The 13,458-nt window shown below is 47.4% G+C and overlaps 1 protein-coding gene across 1 annotated transcript in view; it reads right to left on the reverse strand.

The window, feature by feature from the left end:
* LOC126176512 (uncharacterized) overlaps positions 1-13,458 on the reverse strand; it is a 168,856-nt gene that overhangs the window by 38,650 nt on the left and 116,748 nt on the right. Inside the window, exons 8-9 of the mRNA XM_049923669.1 lie at positions 11,460-12,870; positions 5,219-5,412 (exon numbers count right to left, since the gene is read on the reverse strand). Of these exons, the coding sequence (XP_049779626.1) occupies positions 5,219-5,412; positions 11,460-12,870 (1,605 nt within the window). The remainder of the gene's footprint in view (positions 1-5,218; positions 5,413-11,459; positions 12,871-13,458) is intronic.

The raw sequence follows: 13,458 nt of genomic DNA on the forward strand, positions 1-13,458 counted from the left end.
CCCTCGCCAAGACTTATTTTCTATAAGTTAATCCAGTGACTGTATTTTATAAATGTGCCAACTTCTGTTTTAATAATATTGAAAACGTGTGTGTATTATATATTTTTAGTTTTTTGGAAATTTGAGAGGTGGCATGAGCCCCCACTGATATTTCTATCTTACTCTGAGTAATTCGATTTTCCTCTCTAACTGCATGCGGTGAAAAGTCGCTACTCTTCACACGCGGACTTCCCATGCAGCGTCTCTCGTCACCAGGGTGGTCTGGTGACAGGCGGATACTGCTGTTCTTGAAAGGGCTAAGCCGACGGGTGCAAGGGAGTCGAGTGGATGCTTTCCAGACGCCGGCATTGTCATAAGAGCGGTGGCGACACGCCCACAGGGGCCTGACAGTGGCTGGGCTAGAGATTCCGTTACTTCGCAGAAACTTAGTGAAAACACTTTCTGGCAGGCTACCAGCGAGGCGTGGGAATGACTTGTGTTCCCAGGCAGTCTTGGTGGGCAAATTCTTTCGTTTTCTGCAAAATCATACCGGCGATTGGCTTGCTCAGGGAACAGCTCCGTGGCGTACCAAAATCGGCGTAGAAATTGGCGCCAAGTATCTCCATTGGTGGAATAGTACTGCGTCGGCAATAGAGGGGAATTTTCCGCCGGTTTTCGAGTTGCTGATTGGAACGTTTAACCACGACCACTGTCGTGGGGGCGCCAACGTTCTGTGTTCGGCTTGTACGGGTGCTCTTGAGAGAGTCGGCTCTCGCCTTTCGGTCGGAGTAGGTTACAAGACTGAGCTCTCGCTGCTCTGGACAGCCTGCCTTCCGTTGGCTGTCTAGTATACTTTCATTTAATTGTAACTGTTTGACGAAGTTGCTGAAGTTTCGACTTCAACGTAACTTTCTGACTACAAGCGTTCTCGTTACAAGCAGCCTATGTTGTTCATCTTGAGCAGTTTTGGCTAAAGTTGACTGTACCGGAGTTACTGTGTGACTTCTATTGTTAAAATCGCTCACTGTACTGTCCGTGATTGTGTAGCGAGCCTTCTTCGTCTCCCTCAGAGGCGTATTTGTGTTGCTAGGAAGTCTTTAGTCTGGAACAACCAGACCAGGAGAATTTGCTTCGAGCTATACTCACGACATAATCATCACGACGACGGGACGTCGAAGCAACCAGCCATCGCCTCCGGTACGCCAGATCGTGTCCTTGCAGTTAAGAAGACAGCTTGGTAATGTACATCCGCAACACCAGCAAATCAGGGACTTTTGCTAGGTGATAATCAGAGCTCAGCAGAGCGCGCCTGTTCGTCTTTTCTAACTTTGTTCTGTCTTGGGTGTTCATTGTCTGAGTTATCACTACTGTAGCAGCAATTAATGTTGCGTTGGCTGGGTGTTTCTCTTAAGATTTGAGTTGCAAGGAGTTGGCTCCACATACCGCTTGGTCATAAATGTCTCAATCTAGTTTATGGAAAACTTCACCTTCACAGCATTTATTTGAGCATCCAATTTGATGTATTGTAAATGTTTTGTGTATTTTGTTTATTATTTTGAGTTAAGTCATAATAAATCAAATTGTTATTTTGGACAGAACTTTCATTCTGTTACTCGGTAGAACAACCCTTTCATTTCTCACTATGTTAATGAAACTTTCCTTAATTTCTATCCAATTAAATTATTGCAGGTGCCAAACTCTTTTCTACTCCACTTGCAGGGTCGATTACAGTCAGTTCGCGTTTCTTCTTAATCCATGTACAACAGAAAAAGTAGGAGTTAGAAAAGGGGGGGCTTAGAGCATCATTTCCATATGAAGATTCTAGAAGAATTTAGTGTTAAATACACTGCTAGCCCCGGCACCTCACAACTTATGTCTTGTATTTTATAAATGCTGTTGTCTGAAGAATGACAATGTACCTCATAAGCGAGGGAATAAAAACAAAATGAAAAAACTGGAATGGTATAGTGTAGGGGGGGGGGGGAGGCCTCTAGGGATCGTTTCGAGTCAGAAATGCACTCACAGAAGAAGTTTGCTTTGTTGAGTGTCCGGGATCGATACGAGAATTTTTTCCACACAGGCGATATATCATTCAACGAGCCTTCTCACGAAATTTCAATCACAAACTTTCTCCTCCGAACGCGAAAATATTTTGTTGACTCCAACCTACTTAGGGAGAAAGGATCATCATAATAAAATAAGGGAAATCAGAACTCGCACGGAAAGATATAGGTGTTCGTTTTTTCCACGCGCTGTTCGAGACTGAAACAATAGAGAATTATTGTGAAGGTGGTTCGATGAACCCTCTGCCATGCACTCAAGTGTGATTTGCGGAGTATCCATGTAGATGTACACTATGTGATCAAAAGTATCCGGACACCCCCAAAAACATTCGACTTTCATATTAGGTGCATTGTGCTGCCAACTACTGCCAGGTACTGCATATTAGCGACCTCAGTAGTCATTAGACATCGTGAGAGAGCTGAATGGGGCGCTCTGCAGAACTGAAGGACTCCATACATGGTGAGGTGATTGGGTGTCACTTGTGTCATACGTCTTTAAGCGCGATTTCCACACTCCTAAACATCCCTAGGTCCACTGTTTCCGATGTGATAGTGAAGTGGATACGTGAAGGGACACGTACAGCACAAAAGCGTACAGGCCGACCTCGTCTGTTGACTGACAGAGACCGCAGTCAATTGAAGAGGGTCGTAATGTGTAATAGGCGCCGGCCGGGGTGGCTGTGCTGTTCTAGGCGCTACAGTCTGTAGCCGAGCGACCGCTGCGGTCGCAGGTTCGAATCCTGCCTCGGGCATGGATGTGTGTGATGTCCTTAGGTTACTTAGGTTTAAGTAGTTCCGAGCTCTAGGCGACTGATGACCACAGATGTTAAGTCCCACAGTGCTCAGAACCATTTGAACCATTTTGTAATAGCCAGACATCTATCGAGACCATCACACAGGAATTCCAAACTGCATCAGGATTCACTGCAAGTACTATGACAGTTAGGATGGAGGTGAGAAAACTTGGATTTCATGGTCGAGCAGCTCCTGATAAGCCAAACATCACGCCTCGCTTGTTGTAAGGAGCGTAAATATTGGACGACTGAACACTGAAAAAGCGTTATGTGGAGTGACAAATCACGGTAAACAATGTGGCGATCCGATGAGAGGGTGTGGGAACGGCGAATGCGAGGTGAAAGTCATCAGCCAACGCATGTAGTGCAAACAGTAACATTCGGAGGCGGTGGTGTTATAGTGTGGTCGTGTTTTTCATGTAGGGGGCTTGCACCCCTTTTGCGTGGCACTATCACAGCACAGTCCTACATTAATGTTTTAAGCACCTACTTACCATTGCTGAAGAGCAATTCGGGGTGGCGATTGCCTCATTCAACACCATGGAGCACCTATTTATAACGAACGGCCTATGATGGAGTGGTTACTCGACAGTAACATACCTGTTCTGACTTGGATCCTATAGATCACCTTTGGGATGTTTCGGAACGCCGGCTTCGTGCCAGGCCACACCGACCTCAGTGCAGCACTCCGTGAAGAATGGACTGCCATTCCGCAAGAAACCTTCCAGCACCTGAAGTATGCCTGCGAGAGCGGAAGCTGTCATCATTGCTAAAGGTGGGTGTTGTATACATAGTTCCGCGTAGTCAGCGCGTACACAACTTTCCCACTAGAGCGCGCCCCGCTAAGCACAACAGCGCAGGCACAGCGCTCATCCGTCTCCGCACTATGAGATGGCGCTGCCATAGATACAGACCAAATTCTGCTTCCGCCGATCAACGTATTAATATGTAAGGCAGCCAATGAGATTGCTGCTAACGTAGAACCTTTTCTCCTCACGGATCACACTCGCGCAGAGATACATGAACGCGCGAGGTATTATAACGAGTGTACAGACCTCCGATTAGTCAGTCTGCATTTGTCTGCACCAGTCTGTACCAGTCTGCATTAGTCTGTACCAGTCTGTACGAGTTCTACATTTGACTGTACCAGTCTATAGTCAAGTTTCAGTCTGCGCCTAATAAGATTATCATATTCCTGTACATAGCCATGAAGATAAATGTATAGACACTTTTGTCATGTATCAGAGACGTATGTGAGAATAAGATTAACGTACCAATACCAAAGGAACTTCAGATTGTCAATTGTAAATAACATCCAGAACCAAGTTAAGTAATTTTTATGCTTGTTATTATTGTAATAAATGTGTGTGAAAATTAATCAAGTTCTATTTAAAGTTGGTCACCGTCAATCTGCTGCTCTAAGCGTGGAACTGGCATTTCTATCGTCTGACCTAACGGCAGAAGATAAACACGCCACGATAAGACCACGAGACATATTGCTGACACTCGCCTACTTCGATAGAGCGACAAGTTAAATAATCTGATGGTGTGTGTACCGAAGGTCTTACAGTACGCACACCACATATACAATGTGGCGATTCGATGGCAGGGTGTGGGTATGGCAAATGCCCGGTGATTGTCATCTGCCAGCGTGTGTAGTGCCAACAGTAAAATTCTGAGGCGGTGATGTTATGGCGTGCTCGTGTTTTTCATGCAGGGGGCTTGCACCCCTTGTTGTTTTGCATGGCACTATCACAGCACAGGACTACATTGATGTGTTAAGCACCTTCTTACTTCCCACCGTTGAAGAGCAGTTGGGTGATGGCGATTGCATCATTCAACATCCAGTACCTGTTCATAATGCACGGCCTATGGCGGAGTGATTACACGACAATCCACCCCTGTAATAGACTGGCCTGCACAGAGTCTTGACCTGACTCCTACAGAACGCCTTTGGGATGCTTTGGAACGCCGGCTTCGTGCCAGGCCCCACCGACCTACATCGATACCTCTCCTCAGTGCAGCACTTCGTGAAGAATGGGCTGCCATTCCCCAAGAAACCTTCCAGCACCTGACTGAACAAGAGTGGAAACTGTCATCAATTCTAAGGGTGGGCCAACACCATATTGAACTCCAGCATTACCAATGAATGGCGTCACGAACTTGCAAGTCATTTTCAGCCAGGTGTCCGGATACTTTTGGTCACATAGTGTAGATGTAGATGCGCAATCTGAAACACACTTAAGATTTTGGAGCTCTACGCTTGGCACAGTCAGTTGATCAGGCTGGTTTTGACGGAAGTGCGAAACGTGCCCCCACAGCAACGAGTGGTCTATTCTGGCCGAAAGTACTGTTTGAACCGGCCCTGAGAGCCGCCCCCACCTTGTCCCCGGAGAGCTGTCCGGCGGGGCAGGGCAGCTGGTGGTCGGCGTGCAGCAGCGCCTGCTGCAGTAGCGCCGCCGGCGTCAGCAGCAGTGCGCATGCGCCGCGGGCAGCCTCCAGCGCGCCGGCGGGCCGGCTGCGACCGGACTCGCTGATCGCCTGCAGCAGCGGCGCGTACGGGCTGCCCGAAACACCTGCTGGCATGCAGAAGCAGCTTTGCTTTCTTGTGGAACGTGTACAGGGGTACTTAAGGTCAAGGGAGGAAGAAACATTAGGCTGTAACGTCCTGTCGGCGACATATTAAGGCGAGTGGGACACAAGTGATACAGGCCACAGGCTATACCAGTTCTTTACCGATGCAAGGGAGACACTAAAACTCAAACATATCGATCCCAGCGGCGGTATTTCTTAACAGGACATGGCCCTTACCCCACGCATTTTAAGTGCGTAAGTTTGAGGCAGACACCAACATCTACATCTACATCTACATGACTATTCTGCAATTCACATTTAAGTGCTTGGCAGAGGGTTCATCGAACCACAATCACACTATCTCTCTACCATTCCACTCCCGAACAGCGTGCGGGAAAAACGAACACCTAAACCTTTCTGTTCGAGCTCTGATTTCTCTTATTTTATTTTGATGATCATTCCTACCTATGTAGGTTGGGCTCAACAAAATATTTTCGCATTCGGAAGAGAATGTTGGTGACTGAAATTTCGTAAATAGATCTCGCCGCGACGAAAAACGTCTTTGCTTTAATGACTTCCATTCCAACTCGCGTATCATATCTGCCACACTCTCTCCCCTATTACGTGATAATACAAAACGAGCTGCCCTTGTTTGCACCCTTTCGATGTCCTCCGTCAATCCCACCTGGTAAGGATCCCACACCACGCAGCAATAGTCTAGCAGAGGACGAACGAGTGTAGTGTAAGCTGTCTCTTTAGTGGACTCGTTGCATCTTCTAAGTGTCCTGCCAATGAAACGCAACCTTTGGCTCGCCTTCCCCACAGCATTATCTATGTGGTCTTTCCAACTGAAGTTGTTCGTAATTTTAACACCCAGGTACTTAGTTGAATTGACAGCCTTGAGACTTGTACTATTTATCGAGTAATTGAATTCCAACGGATTTCTTTTGGAACTCATTTGGACCACCTCACACTTTTTGTTATTTAGCGTCAACTGCCACCTGCCACGCCATACAGCAATCTTTTCTAAATCGCTTTGCAACTGATACTGGTCTTCGGATGACCTTACTAGACGGTAAATTACAGCATCATCTGCGAACAACCTAAGAGAACTGCTCAGATTGTCACCCAGGTCATTTATATAGATCAGGAACAGCAGAGGTCCCAGGACGCTTCCCTGGGGAACACCTGATATCACTTCAGCTTTACTCGATGATTTACCGTCTATTACTACGAACTGCGACTTTCCTGACAGGAAATCACGAATCCAGTCGCACAACTGAGACGATACCCCATAGGTCCGCAGCTTGATTAGAAGTCGCCTGTGAGGAACGGTGTCAAAAGCTTTCCGGAAATCCAGAAATACGGAATCAACTTGAGATCCCCTGTCGATAGCGGCCATTACTTCGTGCGAATAAAGAGCTAGCTGCGTTGCACAAGAACGATCTTTTCTGAAACCATGCTGATTACGTATCAATAGAGCGTTCCCTTCGAGGTGATTCATAATGTTTGAATACAGTATATGCTCCAAAACCCTACTGCAAACCGACGTCAATGATATAGGTCTGTAGTTCGATGGATTACTCCTGCTACCCTTCTTAAACACTGGTGCGACATGCGCAATTTTCCAATCTGTAGGTACAGACAGATCTGTCGGTGAGCGAGCGGTTGTATATGATTGCTAAGTAGGGAGCTATTGTATCAGCGTAATCTGAAAGGAACCTAATCGGTATACAATCTGCACCTGAAGACTTGCCCGTATCAAGCGATTTGAGTTGCTTCGCAAACCCTAAGGTATCTACTTCTAAGAAACTCATGCTAGCAGCTGTTCGTGTTTCAAATTCTGGAATATTCCATTCGTCTTCCCTGGTGATGTGTGGGGAAGGAGGCTCTCCAGGACATCGTCTTTTTCTGCGGTCAATATACCAACACCACACACATATTACACTTAAACCTCAACAATATTCAAGACACTATACACGCAGCGTTCAGAGACGAAGACCAATGGACCATGTTAAACGCTATCACTGACGATATATCCAAAGCGAAATATAGAAGCCTCGCGGGATTAGCCGAGCAGTCATGGACAGTGCGGCTGATCCCGGCGGAGGTTCGAGTCCTCCCTCGGGCATGGGTGTGTGTGTTTGTCCTTAGGATAATTTAGGTTAAGTAGCGTGTAAGCTTAGGGACTGATGACCTTAGCAGTTAAGTCCCATAAGATCTCACACACATTTGAACAAGCCGGCCGGAGTGGCCGAGCGGTTCTAGACGCTGAAGCCTGCCTCGGGCATGGATGTGTGTGTTGTCCTTAGGTTAGTTAGGTTTAAGTAGTTCTAAGCTCTAGGGGACTGATGACCTCAGCAGTTAAGTCCCATAGTGCTCAGAGCCATTTGAACCATTTTTGAACATTTGAACAAAAAAAAATGGTTCAAATGGCTCTGAGCACTATGGGACTTAACATCTGTGGTCATCAGTCCCCTAGAACTTAGAACTACTTAAACCTAACTATCCTAAGGACATCACACCCATCCATGCCCGAGGCAGGATTCGAACCTGCCACCGTAGCAGTCGCGCGGTTCCGGACTGAGCGCCTAGAACCGCTAGACCACCGCGGCCGGCACATTTGAACATTTTCTTCGAAATACAAAGAGTATGTCCGAGACATACAATGAGCCTACATGCAAAGACAGGAAGGAATCTACAGGGTGGAAAACAACGTTGATTCAAACGTGGAATCAGGTGATGATAGTGATCCCGACACGACCATCAATGAAAATCAAAAAATACCCAAAATAAACAACGAAATAGCTTTCTTTCTTTCTTTCTTTCTTTTTTAAAAAAAGAACATTAATCTCAACAACTCTGTATGCAAGTAGAAAAAGAACACGCTGACAACATGGAGTAAAGACAATTATTAGAGGTTAAGGTTTGGTTTTTAGGAAATCTAGATGGCTCTGAGCACTATGGGACTTAACATCTGAGGTCATCAGTCCCTAGAACTTAGAACTACTTAAACCTACCTAACCTAAGGACATCACACACATCCATGTCCGAGGCAGGATTCGAACCTGCGACCGTAGCAGCAGCGCTGTTCCGGAGTGAAGTGCCTAGAACCGCTCGGCCACCGCGGCCGGCCTAGGAAATCTAGAGTTGTTAGGTTTAGATGAAGAGCTGTGATTTGCGGTCGGAGGCTTGATGGAAAATTCCGAGGCACTCACCATCATACATACTTGGTGAAGTGACGTTCTTCCACTATCATCTTTCCTATCTTCTCTTTTTATTCTTCCAAAAAAATGTGGTTATGGTTTATATTTCTTTTTTTCCAAAATTTTGTTAGTTTCATAAATGTTTAGTATCTTTCATTTATCCGTTTTAAATGCAAGAATCTTGTTCATTTTAGAAATATTTTTCCGAATTTATAATATACGTCTTAAAGCATTAATACATCGTAACCTCTTCTCTGTCTTCATAAATTCATATCAGTTATTCATAAATAATTAATTTTGAGATTTTCTTTTCTCAATTACCTTCAAGTCGATAAGTATTCAAAGCTGTAATATTATTAATCCCTATTAAAAACATGAAATAATAAATAAGTTTCACATTCTGTACACGTACAATCTTGTATTGTGAAAGTACGACCTGACTCAGAAACAAGCTGGCAGATCATTTGTAAGCGGTAACCAATACATAAAAATACCGACGACGAGGTCGTAAGAGACATAGCGTAGGATAGTACGAGTATCGCCGGTGCACTTTTCATGAAAGGAGGTTTTGTACATGTAAGAGAGCCAGAGACATCTGAAGGTTTCGGATAGATTACATACATCATGAAATAACAGAGATTTCAGGAACAGATCGAAACTGTGAAACATTTCCAGGGACACGGGCATAATCTGACCGTAATTAGTTTATGTACTGAAAGTTAGAACTGCGGAAATCGCAGAAAGTTGGAAATTAAGGAAATGGACCCTGGATAAATTGGAAACGTAGGAGGATCTTGAGAGTTTCAAAGGAAACATTTGGAACAATTGACTAAAAGATGGGAATGAGACGGAACTGGAAACAAATGGACAGCTTTGAGAGATATAATAGTGAAAGAAACAGAGGACCTAATAGGTGAAAAGACAATGACTAAGACAACTGCATGACAAAACATGGTATATGGAATTTTACTAATGAAAGGAGTAATAACAATGTAGCAAACGAACTGGCAAAAGGCAACACAGATGTTTAAATAAGAAGACTGGCAGATAGCGCAGAATGACGCAGCAGGAATGGCTAGAGGAGAAATGCAAATTCGGAGAAGCGTTTGTGTCTATGGGAAAGATAGACATGGGAAAGTTAAAGAAATCTGTGGAAAAAAGAGAAACAGCTATATGTACATGAAGAGTTCAGTTGGTAATCAACTGCCAAGCGAATACTAAAAGGAGGAATAAATACAAGAATTTTATGGAGGAAACGATCTTGAAACGAATATTATGGAAAGGGAAGAGAAGGAGGTAATATGAGAGATATGATACTGGATAAAAATTTGACAAGTCGACACAAAGCACATTCCCTCAGAATTACAGAGATCCTTAAGAAAACATACAATTACGTAACTACTTCACCTGCTAGGCAAGATACGTGTGTCAAGGGATATACCTCTCAAGATTCAAGAAGAATGTACTAACTCCTATTCCAAAGAAGACAGAGTGTGAATATTACCGTACCATCAGTTTAATAAGTCACAGAGTTAAAATGCTTATACTGATTGTTTACAGAAAAATTGAAAATCTGGTAAAAGGTACGTCGGTGAAGATCTGTTTGGTTTCTAGAGAGATGGTGGAAAGTTCGAGATAACACTGAATCCACGACTTTCTTTATTTTAGAAGACACACTGAAGAAAGGCGAAACTACGTTTATAGCATTTGTTAGACCGAGACAAAGCTTACGATGTTGTGAACTGGACTGCACATTTAGAAATTCTTTCAGTAGCAGTTATGGAGAACAGAGAGTGAAATGTCATGTACAACAGAAACCAGAGGACAATCGGAAGGGTAGAATGGCAACAAAGAGAAACGTTAGTTTAGAAGAGCGTGAGATAGAGATGTAGCCTATCTCAGATGTTATTAGTTTATACATTGGGCAAGCAGTTAACGAAAGCAAAGAGATATTTGGAGAGAGAATTAAAGTTTTGGGAGAATAAATAAAAGCGGTGAGGTTTGCGGATGACGTAATTTTGTCAGAGACTTCAAAGGACATGGAAGATCAATTGAACAGAACGGATAGTGTCTTGAAAAGAGATTGTAAGATGACCATCAACGAAAATAAAAGAGAGGTGATGGAATGTAGTCGAATTAAATGAGATGTTGTGAGAATTAGATCAAGAAAGAGGACAGTGAAAGCAGTAGAGGAGATCTCCTATATGGACAGTAAAATAAGAGATGACGGTCAAAGCAGACACGATGTAACATGCAGAAAGGGAGTAGCAAGAAAAGCATTTCCGAAAAAGAGCGATTTTTTTGACATGTAATCAAATGCAAGTGTTAGGAAGTATTTGTCTGGGATGTAGGCTCACACAGAAGTTAAACAGTTTGGACAAGAAGAGTATAGAAGTTTCGAAATTTGCTCCTACAGAAAACCGCTGAACATTAGATGGATAGATTGAATATATAATGATAATGTACTGAATGGAACTAGGGAGGAAAGAAATCTGTGGCATAACTTAACTAAAAGAGGGGACCGGTTGATAGGGAACGTTCTGAGACATGAACGAATCGTCGTCTAATAATGGAATGATGTGTGGGATGTGAAAACTGTAAAAATCGTAAAGAGAGGCCAAGGCAGTTAGCAGGATCAAATGGATGAAGACTGCAGTAGTTACGTAGAGACGCAGATATTTTTACTACCTCTATGCACCAAAAGTCTAGAGCACAGAATTTCTTTTTGATGATACCTTGAGGTGTGGAGAGAAATGTGATGTACAAAACTGGGACTGTTAGCTTGGTTAGATCACAGAATCATACGTTCTAGACAATAAAAATAGAGATATAATATACTGCACCATTTGCGGTCATCAGCTGCGCTTCTACGCGCAGGAGCTGACCACCTTCAGGAACGAGCTTGAACTTCGGAAGCTGCCTAGCCTTGCATTCAGAGCTCTTCTGCCCTCTTCCAGTAGGCAGATCCTTGTTATGCGGCTCCATCTGCTGAGCCTGTATTGTGGCCCCTTGGGCTGCTTCAGCTTCATTACCAGGTTGGAGAGACACTTCCTCCACTTTTACGGCCGGCACGAGCAACGACGGTTTCTGCGGTGCGTCATCAACGGCTATCTCCTTTTTTGCCTCTGGACTGTCTTCGGAATTAACTTTCTCGACTGGACTGTTGGGAGCTTCAAGTACTGCAGCCGTCTCGGCATCGTCGTTATCCCGGTTCATTTCCCGCTCGCTGATTGACGTCTGTGGGAGAGTCTCCTTGTCAGAGCCGTCCAAAACCTCGACAGGGCCGAAGGAAACGGAACGCGCCAAGCTTTTGGGCTTGGTTCTCTCGGGCGTCTCGGCAGCAGTGGAGCGCTCGTCATCGTGGGAGAAGTTCCTCGTCAGCTTCCTGCAGCTGCCGTCAGCCGCGCTGTAGTAGTATATAGTGGTACCGCCGCGACCGTCGAGCCGGCAGCTGCTGTCGCAGAGGTCGTCCGCGAAGGCGGCGGCGCCGCCGCTGTAGCAGTGCAGTCTGGTGAGTGGCGGTGCGGTGGGGCTGTACGGCCGGTGGGGAGTCTGCCCGTTGAGGACCCTCCGCGGGGGGCGGCGGACGGGCGAAGCGGGCACGCCCGGGATGTAGGGCGGCACGGGCGACGCCGGCCGCTTCACGGGGGAGTCCGGGGGCGCCAGGGGGGACGTGGGGCGGCTGCCGCCCCCCGCGGGGCACTGTCCGGCCCCCACCTGCGTCGGCGACCTGCTGTTGACGGCGGCCGTGAACGACACGGCGTCGCCCGTGGCGTCGATGAAGCACTGGAAAGGCGTCGCGGGCCGCGAGCTCGGCGCAGAGTGGAAGGGCGTCGCCGGCCGAGAGCTCGGCGCAGAGTGGAAGGGCGTCGCCGGCCGAGAGCTCGGCGCCGAGCTGTCGCGGAGGCCGGGGGTGGCCGGCCGCGGAGGCGCCCACGCCGCGGGGGAGGAGCGCCGGGCCGCCTCCACCCACCTGGCCAAGTCCCTCTCCCTGTCCCCTGCAGCCGGATCCGGTGCTGGAGCTGGAGCCGGAGAGCGCGGCCGGAGAGCGGCGGTCGGCGGCGCTTGCTCCGTCTCGGTGCTGAGCGACGCCGGCGGCTGCGGCGGCCACGCGTTGGTCGTGGCCGGCATGGCGCGCAGCGTCGGCACCTGGCAGATGATGGGCGTGGCGCGGCCGTCGCCGGGCGTGCAGGACGCCCGCTGGAAGAAGCTCGCTTCCGAGGCCGGCGGGGGCGGCGACGACGGCGGAGACGACTGTGGGGAGCACGAAACGTCGCTCTAGTGAAACACAGTTTGCTGTATTCGTACGAAGTAAAACAATAAATGAGCACGGCGTGGGATCACGGCGCGAGTCAGCAAGGGTGCTTCGCCGCGCCCCTGGGTAACCGGGGCGTGTTCTGCCAAACCCAGGAGGTGGTGACATCGCCTGGGCTAGGTTAGATGGGCCCAGACCGCCGAACGACTGGGGGACCGACCCACCACCTGAGTAGGAGTGGGTCCTTGGCCTTCAGGTGGAAGCTCGGGCTAGTAGGCGGCGAAGGGGCGAGGGGTGCATCCGCCCCTCCGGAGTGCGGGGTGCACTTGCCGAGGAGCGTCGTGTGAAATAGTCGACGACGGGGCCTTCGACGAGGACCAGTGCGCTGGCAACGGCGCGCTGAACCTGGCAGCTCTGGTGTGCCCTTGACCTAGGGGCGAGGTTGGTGGGCGAGCTGCAGAAGTCCCCCCACATGCCAGAGGAGCCGGTCCGGGGCAAGAGACGGGCTCCCAACTTTTTCACTCGTCTAACTAATCATGGCTGACCAGGAGACGAGTGATCTTTGTGCGATTTCGAGGGCGAGTGTG

This window comes from Schistocerca cancellata, chromosome 3 (genome assembly GCF_023864275.1).
Source record: "Schistocerca cancellata isolate TAMUIC-IGC-003103 chromosome 3, iqSchCanc2.1, whole genome shotgun sequence".
NCBI classification, from domain to species: Eukaryota; Metazoa; Arthropoda; class Insecta; order Orthoptera; family Acrididae; genus Schistocerca; species Schistocerca cancellata.